Source organism: Penicillium antarcticum (assembly GCF_028974205.1).
Source record: "Penicillium antarcticum strain IBT 31339 chromosome Unknown utg000009l_segment0_segment0, whole genome shotgun sequence".
NCBI classification, from domain to species: Eukaryota; Fungi; Ascomycota; class Eurotiomycetes; order Eurotiales; family Aspergillaceae; genus Penicillium; species Penicillium antarcticum.
The window spans coordinates 4,308,506-4,326,073 of record NW_026695307.1 but is presented as its reverse complement, the minus strand read 5'-3'; the positions used below and the strand labels follow the sequence as shown (position 1 = coordinate 4,326,073).

Sequence of the window (17,568 nt, the reverse complement as noted above, 5' to 3'; positions counted from 1 at the left end):
TTAGGTAGTTCTCCGTATACATGTATACATGTACCGTACAAGTCACACGGGGGACATTTGTACTAATCCAACAATCGCAAGACTTGCGGATCAGAGCTCAATTAGGGCTACCGGTTTCCTAAGGGAGCGCATGAATGCAGTGGACAGGCCAATGGCTATCCCATTAAAAGTCTAAGTTATTGCTTCAAAGCACATAAACGTTGTATTAAATACATTATCACATTTGATAGGCCATCCTCAAGATGGTATCATGAGAGCCTTCACGATTGCCCGTTGCCAGCTGGACAACAAATCAAATCAGGCCAAGAGGGGAAAAAAGAATATGAGCAACCAAAGTCTGCTTTACTGCGCCTTGTTTGAAACCTTGGCCTTGTTCTCCCTCCGGCGCTTCAGAGCATCCGGAGTGTACTCGGTGTCAAGGACGTAATCCCACCAGCGGAAGCTGCTAGCATAGTTGCCAATGAACTTCTCATGGTGAAGATCATGATGATCAGCACCAGCCCAGAAGGGAAGGAAGTGGTGAAGACTCCAGGGGAATTCATAGCCGCTGTGTGCATCGATGGCCTGGAACAGACGCAGCACAATCCAGATGTACATGGTGAGAATATGCAAATCACCAGTCACGGCACACCAAAGGATAGGGCAGCCGACGGTTCCAAAGCCTAGGATCATCACCTCAATAGGAGACGCGTACTCTGCAGCCAAGCCGAAAGGCGCCGAGTATTGGTGGTGGATCTTGTGAATGGCCTTGTAGAGAGGTCCCCAGTGAAGAGCACGGTGAGAGAAGTAATGCCAAGTATCCTCCATCACGAAAAAAACGGCAATCTGGTATGCCATGGTCCAAAGGGTGGGGAACGGGATCGAGGTTGAGAGACCGCAGAATTGTGCCATGGGGTGGAAGAGCCTGGAGATTGTCAGATGAGATTTCATGGCCAGAAAATCCAACTGTCTTACCAAATCTGAGGTAGTTCAACCGTGAAGTGACTGAGAAGGACGAACTTTGCGCAGTCCCACTGCTCGCGGAGCGAGGGAATTTTGTTCTAGATGGTGTTAGAAATGGAAAAGATACCCTTTTATGAAGCAGATCGCTTACTCCTTGAATCTTGTAGCGATTGAACAGGCCCAGAGTATCGATGAAAATCCAGGGAAGCGACCGACCGAAGTATACTGCTTCGTGCATCACGAACGACATGATGCCAGTGGCGAGAACATCGTTCTGCATCCAGGCATACCAGGCAGCCCACAGTCTCTCGGCCACATTGAGCTGGGTGTTGTACTTGGAGATTTCCTCGAATTGGCCCCAGTACGTCCCTGAGGACAAGACTGTTGAGTTCCTAAAACCAAAAAAATTAGGGGAGAGTGGAAGAAGTCAAAGGGAAAGAGAGCGTACATGATGTGTTTCCAATGAGTGAAAGTAGAAAGGTGAAGAAATGGAAAACAAGAAGTCTAGCGGTTCCTTATAAAAGAACGAATAGAAAGGGGGGGAATGGAAAATGGTTCAAAAAAAAAAAAAAGACGATCAGGGACAATCGAATCCCGACGTGGCGAGACCCCCTGAAGGGGGGACATAAGGCCACTGGCAGGCCGGCATCCGAGGTCACCCCACCTGCATAATGCGGAATTGCCTCGTCTGTGTATGGCTGAATCGTACGATCTTAATCTATACTTGACCTTTGAAGAAGTCTAGGCTCCAGTCTATCATATTAACTATGAAGTAGAGTAAATACAGTATCATAGTGTTCTTCTTACTTGTTAACTTACTTAGAAATACATGTACCTGTAGTGAAGTCAGTATGTTCTGTACACGCGTAGACGCGAGTACACTTTGACTTGTTTGACTGGTTTGTGCTGTTTGCTGTTTGCTGTTTGCTGTGTTTGTGTATGACGGCATCCCCTTCTTCCTCTCGAGCTTCATTCTTTCTACACCGGAGTTATGTCGGTCATACGAGAGTGAGTGTAATGGGACCACAGATCCACGTCAATTTTACTAATTGTTTTGCAGAACAGTTTGTGGCGTCAATACACAGCTAGACCGCCTCCAGCAGATTACAACTCAACAACTTGAGGCCGCTTCTCTTCCTGATCAGTCTCAAGAACATATCGACCAGTTGCAAGATGTCATCCACGCTATTTCAGTGACATCAAAGACACAACCTCTTCTATCCCCCACTCGATTGGCAGCCTTGCTTTCTGACCCGGCTATATCTCGCCTCCAATCCAGTCCTAGTATATCTGGGGTCTCTGCTGGAAATGCCTCTGACTACGTATGGATAATAGCAGCAAAGGCTGCCGTCCAGACATCTGGCTTGCTCATGAGCACTGTTCTGGACCAAACGCTTGAACTCCACGATGAAGCTTATTATTGGGGAGAGATGCTGGGTTCAGTCTGGCACAGCGGCCTGTATACGATCCAGACCTCCCCAGTAGAGTTGTTTCGATGGACTAAGAACACATATCTGACACAAACTCAAGGCACCTCGTCCATTGTAGACAGGTGGATTCAATTTTACCAGGTTGCCCAACAAAGTGTCTGGAAATTAGGAGGACACTCCATACGTGGCCATTTGCTTGCTCCCATCAGGTCGTCGCGCGCGGAGATGCGGCAAAAAAGAGACTTGATATTCGCGATGAAGGATCTTCACACCAGCAGCCTTGGCCTTCTGATGGAAGGGTGGCATTCGTTCGAGGCCGATGAATCCACTGCGAGTGCCACCTCTATGGACCTAGGCAAGCAATGGCGCGATGAAGTATGCAGGGCAGTAGTTCTAATCGAAGCTGTCTGTCACCAGATAAGACTTGAGCCCAGCATCCAGGCATTGGAGGGGTGCGTATTTGCAGCTCTGAAGAGAGAAACTGATAGCATGCAATTGCAAGCACAGAGTGAACCCCGCGTCCAGCAGCCCCTCGAATTAATCGAACGACTTGTGCATGTGCTCCGACAGAAGTTGCCACAACATAAAGCTTCAGTTTCAATATTTGTTGGTCACCATGGACGGCCTTCGGGCATGGTCCGCTACTGGTTACCAATCTCAGCTGCCATCCTTTTCGGCAGTGTGTCGATGAGGTTCTTGTCCAACAGACAGGAGGAAATCATCCAGGGGATCATGGACATTGGTGCCACAACCATCGACTTTTGGGGCAACTGGGTTGTGCACCCCATCCGAAAGCTCATTGGGACCATCAGGCATGATGAAAAAAGCGAAATCGCTATCATGAGCAAGAATAGTCTGCTGGCTGATCGAGCCAGCTTGGAAAGAATGGTGGTTGATTTTGTTCAAGATCGCCCGGACCTTCACGAAGGAGTAGCAGACACCACCACCATCGTGAACGCAGTTAAGGAGGGTGACTTGACCCCCGTTCTGAAAGCGTACGAAAGAGACTTGCGGTCACCACTGGTTGGAACCGTTCGGGGCGATCTAATCCGTGCCCTCTTGATTCAAATCCAGAAAACCAAGGTTGACGTGGAGATTGCCATCAGCGGTATTGATGCTCTACTGAAGAGCCAAGAACTTGTCTTTGGGTATGTGCTCCCGATTTGAAAACCATGAGCATTATTGATTGAAATTTGCTAGGTTCGTTGGATTAACCCCAGGGATCTTGGTCTCTTTTGCAGCCCTGAGATGGCTGGGCACCCTTTTGGGTAGCCGACGAGGCCTGCAAAAGGGCAAGCATCGACATGAACTCAAGCGTGGATTGCGGTATGCGGCCCCTAACCGTTCAAACTACACTTCAAATGCTAATTACGATGGCTGTAGGAATGTGGCTCGGATTCTGACATCCTCTGGGATTTCTGCAAATGGAAAGATCCCATACAAAGACTCCGGTCAATTGATCTGCGAGGCGGAGGCTCTACTGCAGCAGATGAGGGCGGTTTCTAGCAGTATGAAGTATCAAGAGTTCCGGGAAGATATCCAAGATCTGCTCAACGTACAGAATGGAGTTGACAAGCAACTTCGTGTGATTGAGAGGATGAGATGGTCATACTTTCAATGAAAGACAATATATACCGTACTTCGTCTCTGTACTCCATAGATATAGACTGAACACATGATGCTTACATAATGCACTTGCGTACCGTCATCACCTCCACTCAGGTCATCGACCTCCTTTCCTAAAAGTCTAGTCATACGCTTGTGTAAACGCCCTTACACTCTTACATTCGAGTTTTGTCGCATCGTTCCTCTTCTCTATCCTTTGATACCTCCGGGGAAAGATACTCGGCTCTAATTTATCCACGCTGCTTCTCCGCTTCTCTCCAAACACCCCCATTCCATCTACCTTTCTTTACAACCCAAGATTTGAACGGGGTTTGATCTGAGGATTGTTTACCTTGCCACCTTTTACCCCCTCTTCACAAATATCACGACCATCCAATATGGCCGGCACACGGAATTATGACTTCCTGGTCAGTATCCACTGCCTTAGATCCAGATACGCAATCTGACTTTGTTATAGATCAAACTACTGCTGATCGGAGACTCCGGTGTGGGCAAGTCATGTTGTCTCCTACGATTCAGCGAAGACTCCTTCACCCCATCATTCATCACTACCATCGGCATCGATTTCAAGATCCGCACGATCGAACTGGACGGAAAGAGAGTGAAACTGCAAATCTGGGACACAGCAGGCCAGGAGCGCTTTCGCACGATCACGACGGCGTACTATAGAGGCGCCATGGGTATTCTCCTTGTCTATGATGTGACAGACGAGCGATCATTCCAAAGTCAGTCCTTTCTTTTCTTTCCCCGTGGAAAGTGCCTAACACTGTTCTCCCTCTAGACATTCGGACGTGGTTTTCAAACGTCGAGCAGCACGCTAGCGAAGGTGTACACAAGATCCTTATTGGAAACAAGTGTGACTGGGAAGAGAAACGAGCGGTTACTACCGAGCAAGGCCAGCAGCTTGCCGATGAACTCGGTATTCCTTTCCTTGAGGTGTCGGCTAAGAACAACATCAACATTGAGAAGGCGTTCTACAGCCTTGCATCGGATATCAAGAAGGGGATGGACACATCCAAGACTGAACAATCGGGTTCCCAGGGGGTGAGTATAGACCAGCAGGGCTCGGGTGTGAACGGTAACTCCGGAGGAAAGTGCTGTTAGTTGTATTACCATTGTCTTTGAGCTATTATTCTATTATTTTCTGGGTTTCTTCATGTCTGAATGTCCAAGTGCAGTGTATATGTTTCGTAGTCTAGATGCCTATCAGCGGCCCACTTTCTGGGGTACATTGATTTCTGTTGTGTACCGTTCCCGAAGTTGCCCCTCCAAAAAAAATCTCTCTTGATACTTGCACCTCTTTCTCCCGAAAACTAGTTAATCTCCAGGGAAAAAGATCTTTGGGGTCTTTGCCATCTTCTAACTAATTTATACATGAGGGGAAAAAAACTCACCCTCACCATTCTTGAATCACAACCCACCCTTCAACATGGCCGAGGTTCGCAGTTTTACTGCTCGACCTTTGTCGAAACAAACGGCAAGGAAGGATTTGAAAGATGCATTTCGAATCTATCTTAATTCTGCATCGCTAGCTGCTTTGAGGCTTCAAACCGAGAGTATCTGCATCTTAAGGCAAGCGGATGGGCCACCGAAGACTGCCATAGCATGGTATGCAGCAGAAAATATTCAAAATACTGTCATGCAAACATCAAGGACTCTGCAAGATTGCTACGGTATCAAAGTTGGAGAAAAAGTTTCTATCACCAAGGTCGATGGCTCCCTGGAGGATATCGAACTGGTGACATTAGAGGATTCTTCCGATGCCGACAAGATTGACAAGTACGGTGCCATCTCGGACACCGATAGACCTCACTGGGAATGGGCCTTGGATGAAAAGCTTCTCAGATGCGGCTCTCTGGCTACGGGACTGACATTTGAACTGGAGCTCAAGGGTCAACCCAGGAGTTTCCGAGTGGTTAACATCCGCTCTAAAAATCCCAACTCTAGCCACACACTGTTTCAGTTCACAGATACTTCCAGGATCTCCCTTGGAGCAGAAACGGGTGTGTCTATGGCAAAAACGTTCTCTGATCTCCAAGTCCAGTCCGTTGGCCTTGGAGGTTTATCCCGCCAGATTGAGGACATTAATGAGAGCCTATCCGATTTCAATATCGATCCGCGGAAACCGGAGATGCCATCATTCTACGAGAACAACCGAGGTATCCTACTCTATGGACCGAAAGGCACCGGCAAAACAAGTCTTTTGGAACAGATCGAGAAGGCTGGCTGGAGACAAGTCTTCAGAATTGGCACCTCTTCTTTGGGAAGAAGTACCAGCGAAGGCGAGGGCAAGCTGCGCAATCTCTTCCAGGAGGCAGCTCGCTCTAAACCCAGTGTGATAATCATCGACCAGCTGGAATTCATTGCCCCAAAGCGAACCTCGTTCGAATCCCAGTCTCTTGCATCTGTCTTGTGTGAAAATTTGGATGCGCTCCGAGGTACATCAACACTAGTGGTAGCTGCAACCCGACACCCCAACCAGGTCGATGATGCCCTCAGAACTCCCCAGCGACTTGGGACGGAAATTGAACTGCAAGTTCCAACCGCACAGGACCGAGCCGAAATTTTACGAGCCATTCGTGGGCCAGTTTCTGCTGGCTTGACCGATGAACTTGTGGAGCTCTTGGCCGAAAAGACACACGGATATGTAGGAGCCGACCTTTTCGCCCTCCTGCAACTAGTGTGTCGCAAAGCTCGACAGCGTCAACTGATGGAGAAGAGCTCCCTCGTGACATCCGCCAACTCCACAATTGAGCCCTATAGCTCACACCTTGATGGTGATAACGAAGGTGACATGGCTATCCCGCTGGTGATCCAAGAGCCAGATATCATGTCCTCTCTGCAAGAGATTCGTCCTACTGCCATGCGGGAGGTTTTCCTAGAGACACCCAAGGTCAGATGGTCGGATATTGGTGGACAGCATGAGATCAAAAGACGTCTTCAACAAGCAGTCGAGCGACCTTTGAAGGTGAGAAGAATCCCAAACTCAACAATTTGGAGTCAAACTGACATTGCATACTAGTATCCTCAACGGATGCGCAGACTCAATGTCAATAGCAAAAAGGGTGTTCTCCTCTACGGACCACCTGGATGTTCAAAGACATTGACGGTCAAGGCACTGGCTACCGAAGCTGGGTTGAACTTTTTGGCAGTCAAGGGCGCCGAGATCCTCAGCATGTATGTTGGAGAATCCGAGCGGTCATTGCGAGAGATTTTCCGAAAAGCTCGGGCCGCAAGGCCTAGCATCATATTTTTCGATGAGATTGATGCTATTGCTGCACGACGTGGCAGCTCCCAAGGAGGTGTGAATGTTTTGACGACTTTGCTGAACGAAATGGACGGCATTGAAGAGCTCCGAAACGTACTGGTCATTGCGGCCACCAACAAGCCCGATGTTCTAGACCCGGCTTTGATGCGTCCTGGAAGATTGGATAACATCCTCTATATCGGTCCGCCGGATGTTGAAGCGCGCAAGGAAATCCTACGCATCTGGGCCAGCAAGTCCGTGGTGAATCCGGAGGTTGACTTGGATGACCTGGCAGTTTTGACTGAGGGATATTCAGGCGCAGAGATAGTCAGCATCTGTGAAACTGCCGGAGATGCTGCACTCGATGAAGAAGAGGAGATTCAGCAGGAACTAGATGTGAAGTGGAAGCACTTTGAATATGCCCTGGGACAAGTGAGGCGCCAAATTACGGATGCTGTCATCAAAGAGTATGAACAGTGGAGGGATGGCTAAGAGGACGCTTGAAGATGCTGTACAATAAAAGACCAAAATCAAGAGTAAATGCAAAATCAAAAGCAAAAGCGAAGGTGAAGGGAAACTATATACTTGAGAGGTGATTACTAGATCGGGTTAGCGCGGCTTAGAATGCATCCCTTCCGAGCTTCCTTTCTTCTTCAACTGCGAGAATTCAAGTCTCTGCTATCTGCGCTTTGCATCTGACATTGCCTCTGATTTTTCGAAATTCAAAATCCCTGGACTCTTACCATACTTGACAAAATCGTCGTGCGCCCTGAGCGCCTAGTCTTCAACATGTCCATGAGATCACCTCGCGGTCCTTCACCACAGCGCTCACTCGACCAAGACCGACCACGATCGCGATCGCGTTCTGCGCGTCGCTCGAGGCCCCTAAGTGAAACTCCCCGTAGTACTAGTCGGAGTCCTTCCCATGGACATCGCGACCGCCATCGCTCAAGAACCCGATCCCCCTCTCGTGGCAGAACCCGATCCCGCAGTCGCAGCCGAGGTGGTCGTCGTTATCATAGCAAGAGTGACAGTCGCTCACTCACTCCGAATCAAAGCCCCCCAAGAAGTTCCAAGGTCAGTGCTGATGCAATTCCACGCAAAGTCCCCCCGAGACTGCACGAGTATGAAGCATGTGCTAACGTCCATCTCAATAAAAGATTGTGGTAGAAAAATTAACCAAAAACGTTACGCAAAATCACATTCGAGAAATCTTTGGGGACTTTGGAGACATTGAGTATCTCGACCTTCCGATCAACAAGGCTTGTAAGTCTTGCCTCTCGTCCAATCCTCGATGTACAAGTTCTAACTCCTCTTGTTTTAGTCATGACCAATCGTGGAACGGCATATATTCTCTATTATGATCCTGCCGATGCAGAGGCTGCCATCGCTCACATGCACGAGGCTCAACTTGATGGGGCCATCCTGAATGTTTCAATTGTTCTTCCCCGACGGAAATTCTCACAATCGCCGCCCCCTGCATCAAACCGAGGGAATGGTGGCCGCCCTAGATATGGCCGGGGACCATATGCAGGCCAACAATCTTCGCCAAGAAGACACGGCGGTGGACGGCCGACGGAACGTCATGATGTCTACAGACCAAGGTCTCTGTCACGTTCACGATCTCCCGTTCGTTCGCGGTCATATTCCTCTCGATCACGGTCTCCCCCACCCCGACGAGGTAGTATTCGCGCAGACTCGCATCACCACAGGCGCCGTAGCCCAAGCTATAGCAGTTATGGTGGCAGCAGTCGAAGCCGCAGCCCAGCCAGAAGCCGGGGTCGAAACCGCCATTGAGCACTCGATGTGTCGGAATATCATTTCACTGTCTTCATGGAGTGGATCCTTGGTGTGCAACTTTACCACATCTACTTGGCCTTCTGTTGCAGGCAACCGATTGTCTTTCGCAGGATATCCACAATCAATGTATTGAAAACAAAAATGAAACCTGAGTTATGAAGTAGCGGCTGAAGCAAGAACAGTGTCCTTCGAGTACCAATATTTTGTTATTTCTCATTTTCTTAGACCGTATTTTCTGACTATGGATCAAAGCAGTGGAATCGTATTGACAGTTCAGAAGAACGAACACCATCCGATATACATCGACGCTAGCTTCTTCTTGTCTGTTGCTTGCACGATCAACTCATCTACCTGGCCATCCACGGAAAGGGCAATGGGCTGCTTAGACATGTAGCCGCGAAGTTTGTTTCGCACATCTTCCAAAACACCGGCTGGTGTATCGGGAACATTAACATGAGTGCGGCGCTGAGGGGGAAATTGTGCATGTTAGCGGCAGCTCATCGAGACATGTCAAGTTGTACTCACCCTCTTGCCAATGAAATCCGTTGTTGGATCATGCAAAAAGGTCTCAAGAACAGTCATCAAAGCATCCTCGTTCTGTCGTAAAAGACTGAGAGTGATTTCACAGGTCCGTCTGAACGGACCTATATCTCTAGGATTAGTACGGAACCAACACGGAGGTTTCATCCAAACACACCGTTGTATCCATAAGCGCCAAACGCATCGACCATGTTATGAGTCAGTCGGAATGGTACCACCTCGGGCTTTTCGAATGTTTGACCTTTGTCAAACAGACAGTTGAAATCCACATGTAGTAGGCCACCTGTGCCTTCCTCGAACGAGAGGTTCTCGCCATGTCGATCGCCTAGACTATAAGGTAGTAGCAGATGTTAGTTTCACAGAGGTAGGAGTAGGAGAAGTCCTCTATGGGCAATGGAATGGCGATCTAACATACCCCAGGACATATCCCACCATTGACATAACGGCAGAAGATCGTGTATACCGCAGTCTGGCTGTGAACCAGGCTTCTGTCTCGGGGAACATCTCGATGAACCACTCATGAAGAACTGGGGGAAGCCTGTTGTCTGTCAGTACGGCAGAACACCGACCAAAACAGCGATCTTGGAACATACTTAGCCAAGATTTTGGTTGTGAACAACGGCAGCTTTGAGAATGACTGGTCGGCGCAGATATCTTCCAAATAGTGCCTGATCTCATTGTACTATTGCACTCGTCAACAAACCAATATAAAAATTCCGGGATAGGTTTCATAAGCTTACATTTGGCGTGATTCCTTTTTCGCGTAGGCCTTTCATGATAATCTCCCTCAGCGTGCGGAGGTTGTCAACCCACTCGATGAGACCACATTCCTCGTTCAAAGGCGTCACGGCGTATGTTTTGATGTCTAATCTGCGTCAGCTTTGGGCCTGGATGCATATAAACCAGAAGTACTCACACATGCGCCGCTTGCTTGATTCAACGTCTCTCTTGAGAAACCTGTTGATCATGTTATTAAACTCCATGAGACGTTGGTCCTTCCGCAAGTCATCCTTGGGTTTGCACAGTGCGTTGTAGATCTTTCCATCAGACCCTCGTATGCTAATCTTGCGTGGCTTTTGGAGCGAATTCAAAATCTGGGCATCATCAAGAACGGCCTCGATGGTTGTCGGATCTCGAGGGAAAGCTCTAAATCCTTTGATGTATTCGAGGTTTTGGCTGGCAGGAAGACTTGGAATCAACATCGCCTGGAAAGGAACTACCAGCCGACACGGTGCCACTTTATGGTTGAATCCTAGATTGCGACCCAATTGGACCTTGGATACCTTGTTCTCAACTCGAGCAAGACATAGTTGAAGTAGTTCCTCGGAAAACTTCTGGCCTTGGTTTATCATGCGGCGAATTTCGGATGCCGAGGATGAGTCTCCCTTGGACTTGTTACCATAATCCTAGGCAGGTCAGTGAGTGTGTGAGCTGGTTGAATAAGTAGCTACTTACCATTATTTTTTGCAGACAGGTGAAGCCCTTAGTGGCTCGCTCTTTGTTGGATGATTTGACAACAGCAAGAACAGTCCAGAGACCCTGCTGTGGGAAATTGTGAACCGCTTTGGCTACAATCCGCGTCAATAGATCGTAGACTGTGCTGTTGGGATGGCAGATCCGGGCAACAACTTGGGGTAGGATTGTGAACAAGAGAGCTGCTTGCAATCGTTTTTCGATGTATTTCTTCAGCTGTGCATGCATTTCATCCAGACTCTTCTGTCGTTGGGCTTTTGTGTGTCTCTGGAAATCTTCATTGTCGCCCCTTTTAGGATCAAGTGGCTGTTCAACGATAGAAGCATGTTCAAGCCAGAGTGTAAGAAGTTTGGGCAGCGTCTGAAAGACATATTTGGTCCCGTATGTCAATGAGCGAAGATAATTGTCAATGACAAGCTTTGTTGCTTCTCCACTCAAGTATATCTGGGCCTCTCTTCCCATGGGTTTAGCCTTTTCAGACTCCAGGATTTTGTTGTAATGTTTTCCCAGGTAATAATGTGCCCTTTCCCACTTTGGATAGAGCTTGATAGCTTCTCGGTATCTCTGAACGATGGCCTGAGAATGTGTCTGACCAGCTCTGTCTGTCCATTTAGCCAGCATGAGATGCGCGAGGGCAGTGGATTCATTTTGATGTTGCCCACGGCTCGAGAGGAATGACATGGCTTCAACGTCACTTGAAGAGGACGTGGTTTGGGTGGCTTCATTGGCAGATATGGCACCCTCAAGAGTTTGAATAGCCTTTCGATGATGTCCGTCTTTCCAGAGGAGTCGTGCATGTTCAATGGTAGCAGACCTGTCTTTCAACCGTGCAGCGTTCAGCATTGAGTGATACGCTTGGCTGCTAAAGTTGCCCTTGCGTGATAGACGTGCACTAGTCAGCCACGCCGCAGAGATGTCAGAATCGGCAAATTCGCCCCTTAATACGAGTTAGTCAAATTCTAGATGTTCCTAAGGCGCAACTCACGCTAGCTCCATGGTGGCACGTCTCAACCCCAAAAGGTATTGTTTGTCAGACAGGTAACCTCCCAACACATCCAGCCGTCTGTCCAGCGTATCAAGTAAGCCAGAATGAGAGCGATCAGACTCGACCCTGGCAATAGATTCGACCTCTGATAAAGCATGCAATCGAAGCATGTCATCATGGCATGACTGTAGTGACGCGACTGAGTTGGCGGTCAGTGATCGAGCAACATTGAGCCTGAGCTCATTAATCTTGTCTGTGAATGAACTTGATTGCTTTTGGCGAAGAGCATCAAGAGCCGACCCGATGCCAACATTGAACTCTTCGGTGCCTTGTTCAGCACACAGTCTAAGGTATCCTTCTAGCTTATCCCATCTGCCCATGATCCACGTTGCTTCAACTGCGAACGGAAGGAATCGCGAAGCCGCTGATTCACTTTCTTTTAGAACCTCGAAGCGAGTAAGAATGGCATCTTGTTGACCTGATTCTTTGAGACATGTCACGAGATTCCATTGAGCATCGACATTGTTGGGCTCTTTTTCAAGTTGCAGTTCATACCAACTCTGTGCCGTGGCCCATCTTCCTGCTTTCCTATGTTCAAGGACTTGCTGGTCAATGTTTAAGGCGGACAAGTGGCTTGAGATGCCCTCAATGCCATCCGGTTCATCGATTTGACTGTAGATGTCTTGTAATCGTTGGTACAGAGGCTCAAGACTGCCGCAGTCCTGCTCTCCTCCATTTGATTTGGTCTTTCGAATGTACTGCTCCCAATGAAAGAGTGCTTTGGAGAATGATTTACATTCAACCGCCCGTTTGGAAATGATTTCAGGAGGTATGGAAGATAGTAGTGTTTCCACAGACTTGATCTGTGACGAATATTTGTCGATGAGCGCGTCACGGCTCAAATCTTTATTGGAACGACTCGAATGGTTGGAATTTTGTGCCAGGCCGTTCAGGTGCTTCTTCTTTCCTTGTAACCACCTGGAAAGGTAATCGAGCACTTCAAACACACTTTGACTACTGCTGATTATGGTCTCACGGGCATTGTTGTTTGTCTCAGGGACAGGATGTGAAAGGACTCTCATCAATTCGCGTTGAAGATCCTGTTTCTCATGTTCAGTCCCTCCCACAATACGGTTCAGAACCGCGAAGGGTAGAAGGAAAGAAGATATGGAGATATCTTGACCTTTCACAACACGACTGGATATGGAGAAGACCATTTTTGCGTTATCTCCGTTGCCTGTTTGCAGAAGGTCTTGCACAAACGTTCGAAGCCACTCGCTGTGAGTCAATTTAGGGGAGAACAGCGGATATCTGACTTCGGCATGATTGGTAACCACAGTGACCGTGTACGTAGATGTGAGAAATGGCGTGAGAGTGTTCCGAACACTTTCCGGAAGCTCCATCCAGCGCTGAAGCTTTTCGTCGCCTTGAAGATCGCGAGACCGCTGATTAAACACCGAATTGAGTTTGCAGAACTTGAGAAGACCCTGCATGGCCCATGCTAGAAAGCCCTGGGCTCTGGTATTGGAAGCAGACAGGAATGCCTCGACTAGCACGTGCTGGAGAAAGAAAAGAATAAAGGCAACCGTTTCCTCCATTCTGTCGAAGTTGGACAAAACAAGTATGTCTTTTTTCTCTTTTATGGTCTCTACTCGGTTAGGATCAAGGCAGCCGACAAGCCCCAAGCATCGCGCCGACAGCAATGTAATGTTGTCTGAGGTAGTGTTGAATTTCACGCAACAGTCCAGCAGCGACCTGGTCAGATGGGCAATAACAGGATCTGGTTGTTCGCTCAGAACAGAGTCGTGGAGGAACTCCTCATTTGCGGACAGAAAAGGTGCCAATTCAATCAATGCTTGTTCAACAACGGTGGCATTCTCGCTTTGGCAGCGGCGTATGAGCGCCAGGAACTGGCTGCGCACATCCATTTGAGCCCTAAGGTCATTGATCTTGGCATCGAAAGGGGCCAATTCTGGGATGGATGCAAGCGAAGGCATTGTGTTGAATGTATCTCTCACAAGACTCTGATGATTTATCAATATGTGATCAATGAGCTCGCAGGCACGGTTTCTGCTCTCTTCGGTCAAATTATCCCAGTATCTAATCACAATTGCCAGTGTTTGGTCAATTATCGGTTCAAGGTCTTCTTCGCTAAGTGAGCTAACCAAGGTCTTCCATGCTGAGAATGCACAGTCGCTAAGTTCCTCAATCTCAAGAGCTGAGCGAAGACAGGCACAGACCTGGGGCAAAGCACTGCTAACGTGACCCTGGGCAATGTTGATCATTTCTTCAATGGCTTTGATGTTTCTCCTCTTTTCTGCCAACGTTTGTCTCACTTGGAAGTCGTTGATAGCATTTGCGAATTGGGTGATAATGCCGAGAACATGCTCCTCAATGAAGTGACTCAGATCCGCCTTTTTTGACGTGTTTCCATGCGTAATCTTTCGTGGGACGAACGTGGCCAGACGATGGAGGGCTTGATAAAACCTTTCTTTTTTCTGCTCGCCCGCATCACCAAGACTTTTCAGCAGATCACAGGTGATGAGAATTGGCTCGATTCTGACTAACTCTGCCAATGATCGGCCCTTGAAAGCGGGATCTATCTCTGCCAAGAGGGACATGATCATGGCTTCTGGGTTATCTGATTGCTGTGACAAGAGAAACGCAAGGATTGCGGCTAGGTTGTTTTTTTCTGAGCAGACATCAAAAGCAGATTCGCCCTCATTGCGACTAGCTCCAATTCTGCAAATAATGTCTCGTTTCCGAGTCAAAACTAAGTAGGGCAAGACATGAACTTCCGTCAGCCGAAGGAAGCCATCCACCTTCATGCCAAGCAAGTCACATAGCTGCTCAGCCATATGTGGGCGAGATTGAAGGTTCTTGACAACCGTCACTGAGAGAGTTCTCCAGTAAGGCCGAAACAGGCCAGCAGGCGTCAAAGAAAAGTGCTGTGCAAGTTTTGACAACTCATTATAGGCCACAGCACAAACGTAGGGGTTTGGATGTGCGAGATACTCCAATAGCCGTAAAAGAATGATGTTTTTTTCTTCATCCTCTGAGACAGTTGCTAGCCGACAAAGTGTCATAATACAGGCTTCCTGCACTGGCATGTCGTCCTTTTCTGAGAGATTCTTAACCCACTCGAGTATAACGACAAAATTGGCGCGACGAACATCTTCTGGAAGACCTGGACGCACAAAAGCCACCACGGTATGCCCAGTCGCAACGCGTAATTCCCTTATTGAACTTCGAAGTGAATGAAGACAGAACTCCCCAGAGGCGGAAGTTGAAAGATACATTTGATTCGAGTTTGGGGCATGCATTAGAATTCGTCTCAAGGCAACCATTGCAGATATCCGAGGACCGGGTGTGCGTGTCAGCCTTGGTAGAATGAGATTAAACAATGTCCAAATTTCGCCGTACTCAGGATACTCTGCGTCTGCGTCATTGTGCGGACCTATTTCCATATCGCATTTCTGGCAGAAGAAGGTGTCTTGCTCTATGATATCAGAAGGCTTCCTCCGAAGCATTCTTGTTACTGCACATGCGATTTTGCCAAGAATGTCCAACATTTCAATTTTCTGAGGATCGGAAAGTTCTTCGTGCGATTTTTGGATGAAGGTAAGCAGTTCTGGGATTGATTTGCCACAGTCAGAGTGAAGAACGGAAGAAAATCTTCCTTCTAGAACTTGGAGCAAGTCCTGAATGTCGGATTCACTCGGCAGTCCTGGAAGACACAACCGCTTCGGTGCTCGGGTATCTTCATTTGGCTCATCTTGCGGTAAATCGCTAGGTCTCTGGAAAGCGGAATCTGATTCCATCGGGGCATCAGCTGAGGAAGTTTCCAACTTGGCATGTAATCTCCTGAGGGAGCTCCATAGATGTGACTCAAAGAACTGGTCGTTTGAATGAACCGATTTGATATCTTCCAAAGCTGGCAGGGTTTCTCTCAACTGTTTAACCAGTGAATTTGAGTTGGCTGCTGCTCGTGAAAGATCATCCAGGAAGCAACTCAGAAGCGCTTGAACAGAAGGCAATTGATCTAGAATACCTAGACCCAAAAGTCCACGTAGGCATTGACACCATGTAGAAATCAGGCTTGTGTTTGAAAGTAGACTTGAATCATGAGATCCCGAGACCCAGCAACGCTGCAAACAAGCCAGATATTGCAAAGACATAGTCTCGTCATCTGGAGCTGGCTGGGCTCCAGAGAGGTACAACCACTCGACAATGACCCTTCGTAGGCGATGATATCCGTTCAGCGTCCACGAAAGGTTGAACTCGTGATGCTTTGCACGGGACACCACATCATTGTTAGGACTGAACGAATCTAGCAATCGACAGGCCAGTGAAAATGATTGGTGGAAATCACCAAGGACTGTACAATTACTGAACAAACCAGGGGAGAGACCTAGGTTTTCGATGTCTTCAATGAGGGTCCCACTTTCCGCGGGCATTGTCAGTTTTTTGTGGCGTGACGACCAGGAAGTATTGAATTGGAACTTTTCAAGTGAAAGCAATATATCTGCTAAATTTGTAAGCCTTGCCCGAGGTCAGATATGAAGAAAGAAACAGACCTGACGTGCAAGCACGCAGAAACGCAGAAACCGCATAGCTTGAAGGCAGTGACCGGGCTTGCCTTTGGCTGCAGTAAACTAAACTAGACCATACAAGCTGTATCCTATCGCGTACGATCTCAGAGGTCCAGATGTTGGCAAGTCGAATCAGGCGTATGATTAGCCATGAAAACAGAGGCGCATGTACATCCTCGCCCAATATGAGTGGGTCAGATGGTGCCCATAGAGCCTGGGGAGCTTTCTCAATACTAGCTTGAATAATGTCTAAGCAGTCAAGTACTTGCCCTTCTAAGCTTTGCTCCGGAGAGTTGCTTTTTGGGCTGATATCGAGCCCAGCCTTTAAGACAATGCATATGAGTTTGTTAACATCGGTGACATCTTCATCCACACGTAATTGATTATGAACTTCACCAAGAAGTTCCTGTCGTAGCTGAGAGAAAGTCTCTCTTGTGAGCTGAGCATCGTGCCCTTGGGAGGCAAGACGCGGTGCAAAATGCGCAGCAAGGATTGACGAGGCGGGCTCAGGTCTCCAAATGTTCCCAGGTACGGCGACCCGTTCATTGTCTCCCTCGGCAGCCATATGGGACATACATGTTCAGGCAAAAGTCAAGAACTAAAGTGCGCGAACAAGATGTCCGGAGTTGCGTGAAGGAGGTGCAGATACGCGAAGAGTTGATATGTCGTCGACACCTGAGGCACCATTACCCACCACCGCGTATACATTTTTACATTGAATAATTCTCATGATCCTACGGGTTCAATACCATCCCGGATCTTCAAATAAATTGATGAATTTGGCTGACTAGAAATGACATGAGCTCAGCTTTGCCATGAATGGTTGACCTCATTTGAAATTTCGCTTGCCACTATCATTTCCTTCTAACGTCTTTCATCCCTTTAGCCTGTGCTCTGGCATAGAGAATTTATTCAACTAGAACCATCTTCCCC

The 17,568-nt window shown here is 48.1% G+C and overlaps 5 protein-coding genes across 5 annotated transcripts; 3 read left to right on the top strand and 2 right to left on the bottom strand.

Annotated features, from left to right (window-relative positions):
• Positions 1-342: 342 nt before the first annotated feature.
• Positions 343-1,612, bottom strand: N7508_010000 (sterol desaturase family protein; the record flags this gene model as incomplete). Its single annotated transcript, XM_058468060.1, has 4 exons — positions 343-904; positions 955-1,040; positions 1,094-1,334; positions 1,602-1,612. The coding sequence occupies 4 exons, from the start codon at positions 1,610-1,612 to the stop codon at positions 343-345; spliced, it is 900 nt and encodes a 299-aa protein (XP_058315906.1).
• Positions 1,613-1,933: 321 nt separating this feature from the next.
• Positions 1,934-3,993, top strand: N7508_009999 (NCA2 family protein; the record flags this gene model as incomplete). Its single annotated transcript, XM_058468059.1, has 4 exons — positions 1,934-1,950; positions 2,003-3,520; positions 3,573-3,698; positions 3,756-3,993. 4 exons carry the CDS (start codon positions 1,934-1,936, stop codon positions 3,991-3,993), a joined length of 1,899 nt encoding a protein of 632 aa, XP_058315905.1.
• A 382-nt stretch (positions 3,994-4,375) lies between these two features.
• On the top strand, positions 4,376-5,102 carry srgA (Rab family GTPase srgA; the record flags this gene model as incomplete). Its single annotated transcript, XM_058468058.1, has 3 exons — positions 4,376-4,405; positions 4,456-4,723; positions 4,780-5,102. The coding sequence occupies 3 exons, from the start codon at positions 4,376-4,378 to the stop codon at positions 5,100-5,102; spliced, it is 621 nt and encodes a 206-aa protein (XP_058315904.1).
• Positions 5,103-5,427: 325 nt separating this feature from the next.
• N7508_009997 (putative AAA family ATPase) lies at positions 5,428-7,737 on the top strand (the record flags this gene model as incomplete). Its single annotated transcript, XM_058468057.1, has 2 exons — positions 5,428-6,966; positions 7,021-7,737. The coding sequence occupies 2 exons, from the start codon at positions 5,428-5,430 to the stop codon at positions 7,735-7,737; spliced, it is 2,256 nt and encodes a 751-aa protein (XP_058315903.1).
• A 1,015-nt stretch (positions 7,738-8,752) lies between these two features.
• Positions 8,753-17,200, bottom strand: atrA (protein kinase MEC1; the record flags this gene model as incomplete). Its single annotated transcript, XM_058468056.1, has 11 exons — positions 8,753-8,972; positions 9,347-9,510; positions 9,571-9,689; positions 9,743-9,915; positions 10,001-10,123; positions 10,179-10,267; positions 10,326-10,455; positions 10,504-10,991; positions 11,041-11,995; positions 12,044-16,568; positions 16,621-17,200. The coding sequence occupies 11 exons, from the start codon at positions 17,198-17,200 to the stop codon at positions 8,753-8,755; spliced, it is 7,566 nt and encodes a 2,521-aa protein (XP_058315902.1).
• Positions 17,201-17,568: the final 368 nt, after the last annotated feature.